The sequence below is a fragment of the Morchella sextelata genome, assembly GCF_020137385.1.
Source record: "Morchella sextelata strain SCLS chromosome Unknown scls_21, whole genome shotgun sequence".
NCBI classification, from domain to species: Eukaryota; Fungi; Ascomycota; class Pezizomycetes; order Pezizales; family Morchellaceae; genus Morchella; species Morchella sextelata.
Genome location: NW_025408636.1, coordinates 1,197,921 through 1,204,115, shown reverse-complemented (window position 1 = coordinate 1,204,115; position 6,195 = coordinate 1,197,921). Strand labels below are relative to the sequence as shown.

At 48.8% G+C, this 6,195-nt stretch overlaps 2 protein-coding genes across 2 annotated transcripts; both read right to left on the bottom strand.

Moving 5' to 3' along the window:
- Nucleotides 1-2,148: 2,148 nt before the first annotated feature.
- H6S33_006877 (uncharacterized protein) lies at nt 2,149-3,042 on the bottom strand (the record flags this gene model as incomplete). The annotated part of the gene is made up of 1 exon (XM_044838236.1): nt 2,149-3,042. The coding sequence occupies one exon, from the start codon at nt 3,040-3,042 to the stop codon at nt 2,149-2,151; it is 894 nt and encodes a 297-aa protein (XP_044689695.1).
- A 39-nt stretch (nt 3,043-3,081) lies between these two features.
- On the bottom strand, nt 3,082-5,310 carry H6S33_006876 (uncharacterized protein; the record flags this gene model as incomplete). Its single annotated transcript, XM_044838235.1, has 1 exon — nt 3,082-5,310. One exon carries the CDS (start codon nt 5,308-5,310, stop codon nt 3,082-3,084), a length of 2,229 nt encoding a protein of 742 aa, XP_044689694.1.
- Nucleotides 5,311-6,195: the final 885 nt, after the last annotated feature.

Genomic DNA, 6,195 nt, shown 5'->3' with positions numbered 1-6,195 from the left:
ACAAAGGAATCCCAACGCTTCCATCTCAGATCCAACTGCACCGGCATTCCAGCAAGACGGTTGGCGGAGGCTTGGTCAATTGAATTGTGGTATGCCTCATACCAACGGATCGCAGCTTCGCCTTCCATCAAGTTGCCTGCATATCGGATTTTAACCTCCTCAGAGGTAAATGACAAGCTCTCAATGGAGAACACATTCTCACATTGCCGGATGAAGGTTTCTACTTGCTCCGCCTTGCCCTGAAACTTAGAAGGTGGTGGTGCCTTTGGTTCTCGAGCTCTGGTGGAAGTAGAAGGGTGGGAGTTGGCCGGAGGTTGATACTGCTGGGCCATCATTACCAACAGATTCTTCTGTTGCTTCTCCAACTTCTTCTTAACGTATCTCCGCCAGCCTCTTCTGTCACCTCCTTCTGGTTCCGAGTCTGAACTGTCAGAACTGTCTGGATCTTCTGGAGCGGGAGCGCGGGCTGCTGGAGGTGGAGGGTTCTGATTTCCACCACTTCCTCCCTGTGCCTGGGCTGGAGGGGGGGCGGCGGCCGCAGCTGAAGGGGCCACAGGTGCTACTGGTGCCGGATTGCTGGCCAGTGGTGATGTTGCCGCTGTTTGAGCGGCCCCAGACATGGTGAACCTTCCTGGGTTCCTGGCTAGTGGACTGGGTGGTCCTCGGCCTGCACCTGAGAAGAACTCTCCTTCATAGTCAAAGGATCGGTCAGTTCCTCCAAGGAGTGGGTGTACTCCACCGAAGCGGCTAGGTGGTAAGGGTGAAGCTCCCACCGCTGGCTGCACAATAGGGATAACTCTCCTAGTGGATCTGACCGGGAATGCTGCAAAGGGGCTGGTCTTCCGCTGCATTGTCCTGGTAGCTGCTCTGGAAGAGGCCCTGGGGGCTGGATTTGGTGCCGGAGTTGCTGGTCTGGCCACCACCAGTCTTCCTTCATCAAGGGCTCTCTGTATCTCGGCAACAAAGTCTGGTGGAGTAGCCGGGTTTGTCCACTCAATCTCCATAGCATCGGCATTCAGTTCGTCTTTCTCCACATACTTCCGGAGTTCTTCCTGAACAGAGTTGACCTCCATCCTCATGTACTCAAGAGCTTCTACCATCAGAGCATTCTGTGCTGCCTGGCGCTCTTGTACAATGAGTAGGGCCTGACTGCCCCGGGTCAACTGATTCTGCAGGCTATGCTGGAGGTAGGTCTGGAGCTCTGTGAAGAACTGTTGGACCGAAATCTCGTCGGTATCCTGCCAGGCAGGCTCACAACCGGGAATGTAGGTTTGTAGAGCGGTCCTGGGCTTTTTGACAAGCTGTGTCTGCCCGGTGGCATCAAGCTGGAGGGGCACCGGCTGCCATTCAATCTGAAGGGGTGCATCTGGAGCCGAGAGGGCGGACATTTTGTCTAGAGGAAGAATAATCTGAAGGTGACTTGAGCCGTAAAGATTATCTGTAACGGGGGTCCTTTCTAGGAGGAATAGATTTGTATAGAATAGAGACGGCCGTGCAAGATAGATAATCAGGTTGCAGATTATTCAAAGATACTATCGCTAGAACTCAATAATCTTTAAGGGCTCTGCTACCGAATAGAACTTGGTTTTTTCTTCTGATGAAGACTGGAGAAAAAACAGGACTGAAGGGCGAGAATGAACCTGAGTACTTATACTCCAAAGGCCTCTATTCTCTGCTCCTAACTCCTTACTAAGTTCCGGTGGGCCTTTCCGCAGTACCGGAAAACAATACCACCGCTACCCCGCTTTTCTCTAAGCGTCAGCAGGTGTTTCCGATACCCAAGGCAACCACCCTTAGTCAAAGCCTTTGTAACACCTGCAGCCTTGGTTGCCACACAACCGAGGACCTGCATGAATGAGCTACCGCTCAGGTGTAAGCTTAATCATTGCTGTAGAGCTTTCGCTTATTGTAGACTTCCCTAGCATAGTCCCTGCCTCTTCGGCGGTCATACAATGCTTAGAGGATACAGAGGATCACCGGACAATCAGAGCTTCACTCTGGCCGGTCTTCTAGTCACTGGCGAGGCATAGACTCGTCAGTCATTGCTCCCATGAATAGATCCCCTTCCTAGCGTCCGGAATGTAGTGACTCTAACAGCTGGTAGCTAACCACACTGCCGGTACTTGCATATCACCGTGCAACTGGCTTCTAACAATAACTCTCAGCATGTAATCGGGCCCTGTGTGTACTCATACACCAGACAGTTGAAATGGCTCCGTTACACCACCGGGCCATCCTTAATCTAGCTTTACCCAAGCTGGCGTTCATAGCCTGCCAGATAGATTCCCATTGAGAAATCATGACCTCACTTGCTGGATTGTTCCATTCTACTCCTTCCTTTGGGGCCGGCCAGTTGGTCCTGGGTTCATATCCATAGTTGGCATAAAAAGCCGATACTTTGGTAGACTCAGAGACCGCCGAGTTATAAGCATACTCTGCCAAAGGCAAGAGTTCTGCCCAGTCATCCTGTTGATATGAACAATAACTCCGCAAGTAATGTTCCAGGGTCTGATTAACTCTTTCTGTTTGACCGTCCGTCTGGGGGTGGAAAGATGTGGACATCTTCAGCTTCACATTGAGGAGGCTCATGAGAGATTGCCAAAAGTGAGAAATGAACCTGCTATCTCTGTCCGAGACTATGTCATCAGGCAAACCATGGAGTCTCCAAACTTCCTTCAAGAACAATTTAGCCAAATCTTCCGTTTTATTGAGGGTAGGAAGAGGGATGTAGTGTGCCATCTTCGAAAAGCGGTCCACTATTACCCAGATCTTTGTAAACCCACTAGATTCCGGTAGTCCCACAATGAAGTCCATAGAGATGGAAGTCCATGGCCGATAGGGTATCTCCAACGGTTGGAGCATACCAAACTTCTTGTGTCTTGAGGTCTTATTCCTCTGGCAGCTGTCACAGCTCCGGACATATTCCTCAACATCCTTATCCATGTTGGGCCAAAAGAAGTTATTTTTCACCCGCTCTAGTGTCTTAAATTGGCCAAAATGACCAGCCACCTTAGAGTCATGGGTATCGGACAGTATTTCCATCTGAAGCTTCTTGTCCTTGGGTATGTACCATCTATTCTTTTAGAAGATGAGACCGTTCTTGACCGACAAGTTCTGGTCCAAATTTGGTTTCCTTTCAACCAGGGAGCGGTGCAATTCCTGCCAGAAACTATCCTCTTTAGCAGCCGTGTATAGGCGCTCTAAGAATGTATTCTGCAATTGATTCACCCTGACAGCCACTAGCTTTGCAGGATCCAAAACCAATTGACCTGGCCTAAAAAAGATCTGTGGCTCCGGCTGCAGAGTTTCACCTCCCTCTCCAAGGCGGTGATCCCAGCGCCTAGATAGCACATCAGTCTTGCCATTCTTTTCTCCCGGTCTGTAGACAACTTTAAAATTGTAGCCTGCGAGGTCCTCAGACCATCTAGCTTGCCGCCTAGTGAGAACCTTGGTAGAATTAAAGTACTCCAAGTTCTTGTGGTCTGTAAAAACCGTGATCTCTTGCTCACAAGATTTGAGCATGTGTTCCCATTCCCGGAAAGAGGCTACAATAGCTCCCATTTCCTTATCATGAATGTCATAGTTGATCTCAGCAGGGGAGAACTTCTTAGAATAGAATGCCACCGGATGTAGCTTCCCATCATCCCCATACTGAGAGAGCACCGCTCCCTTGGCAAAATCACTGGCATCTGTCTCGACCACCGTTCTCCTACTAGGGTCAAAATGAAGGAGGATTGGAGCGCTTGTGAACAGCCTCTTGAGTTCTTCAAAGGCCTGCTCATGTGCTGCTGTCCAATACCATTTCTTGTCTTTTTGCAGGAGGTCAGTTAGTGGTTTGCAAACCTTACTGAAGCCTTCAATAAAGCGGCGATAGAAGTTTGCAAATCCGAGGAATGCCTGTACTGCCTTGATATTCTCAGGGACTGGCCATTCCTTAACTGCCTCCACCTTGTCTTCTGACATAGATACTCCTTGTTCCGAGATATGATAGCCTAGGTATTCTACTTCTCGGACATGGAAGGATGTCTTATTGATCGAGGCACAGAGCTTAGCTTCCCTAAGCTTCTGTAGTACCTTCTTGACCAATAGCTCATGCTCTTTCTCAGTCTCCGAGTAGATGAGGATGTCATCGATATAGACAACTACTCCTTCATCCAGTAGTTCCTTTAGCACATCATTGATCATTGCCTGGAAAGCGGAGGGAGCATTGCATAGGCCAAATGGCATCACATTGTACTGATACAGTCCATAGCGGGTTCTGAAAGCGGTTTTCCACTCATCACCTTCGGCTATCCTGATCAAATTGAAGCCATTCTTCAGGTCTATCTTTGTGAAGATCTTGGCCTTGAACAACCTGTCTCTGAGCTCACTCATGATAGGCAGCGGGTACTTGTCCTTGACAGTGACCTTGTTCAAACCTCTATAATCCACACAAATCCGCAAAGTCCCGTCCTTCTTAGGAATGAACAGTATGGGTGCCGCAGCAGGGCTATTCGATCTAGAGATCTTTCCTGAAGACAACTCTTTGTCCAGGTACTCTCGGAGGGCCTTCAACTCTGGAGCGGAGCATGGGTATAGCGGGCCAAATGGGGGAGCGGTCCCAGGCAAGAGTTTGATCTTCAGATCATTATGGGAATGCGGCGGCATTTCCTCAATCTTCTCTTGACTGAACACATCAGCCCAATCCCGGTATAGGTGGTGTATTTTCTCAGCAATATCACCTCCGTCCTCATCATGCCATACTGAACCAACCAATTGATAGACTGTCTCTTCTTCTTCCAACATTTGGTATGGAGAGATCAGTTCAATCTTGGTGGCCGCTGGGAGACAATTCTGCTTGCAGTAGTCACTCCTCCAGCTCATGGTGTTGAGTTCCCAGTTGATGTCCGGGTTATGCTTCCTAGCCCAACTAATTGGCAGGTAACCGGTCATTCCTTCTTCCAGTGTAGCCACCTCCCATCGGAGTGTCTCTTTATGATCTCCCATAGTCATGCGGACCGGGTGAGTGTAATACTCGCCTCCTCCCATCATGACATCTCCTTGAGCATCAAACATTGTCAGAGGTTGATCCCGCCGCACTAAGGGAATTCCATGTTTCCTGACAAAACTCTGGTTGAGGATAGCTCCTGTACAACCGGTGTCAAACAGAAAAGACCCTTGGGCGCCTTCATCCTTTCCTTTGACCGTACATGACAGTCCTGCCTTTAGTATAGGTCTTTTTCCATGTACTGGTAAGGAGGGAAGCCTCTGTTCCAACTTTCTCTGCTTAACAGCGGTTTCCGGACTTGGTTCTCTTTGTCTTTTCAACATAGCTAATAGCTTCGGGCACTACTAAGATCAGGGATCCTTTGGTTCTATTCCCAAGCGATAATATAGCAGATGTATTGTGTAGTAGTCTTTTTAACAGCGGTTTGGAAGTGTCTTGGTAGCAAATATAACTTTGGTAGAGCACTGACAGACCAGCTGTTTCGGGTCTTAAACCCATCCTCAGAGTGCTTGGAGCAATCAAATAGGCGGAAACACAATCATAATTTATTCAAGAAAAGCATAGAAACCGAAAACCCATATGAAAGAAAACTAGTAAACATAGACTAAAACAGACACTTTTTCTACCAGATGATTTCATTGTCCGAGTCTTGCTCAGGCTGAAAAACAAAATCTTCTGTAACCTCCGGGAGTACAACAAGTGGATCTTCTGCTACTACAGCAGCCACTTTAGCCTTCTTCTGAGAGTTGGACTTGCCATTCCCTCTTTTCCGCTTTTGTACTCTTACTGCTGCCACTCGGACAACAGTAGGTTCCTTGGACCAACAATCGGTCCATTTGTGTCTGGACTTGCCGCACTATTGCACAAGTCAGTCTATGCACTCTACCAATAGGGAGTACCGGAAGGTCATACCTTCAAGCATACTTCTGCTTTCCTTCTTTCTTCTAGAATATCCCCCGGGATACCCTTCAGTTCCACCGCTTTATCCTTAGGTCCGGGAGTCTTCTGAGGGCCGGAGGAGCTCACAGCTTCTCTTTTCCTCTTAGGCTGCTGGTCCTTCTGAGCGGGAGGATCTTTCTTGGTCCGAGGGTGCGCTTTCTCAGCTGCCATCCCTTGGTACCTCTCATGGGTGTGCCCTAACTCTCTTAGAGCAGCTATCCGCTCCATCAAAGACTTTGGCTTGGGATTAAAAAGAGCCCAACTCATGC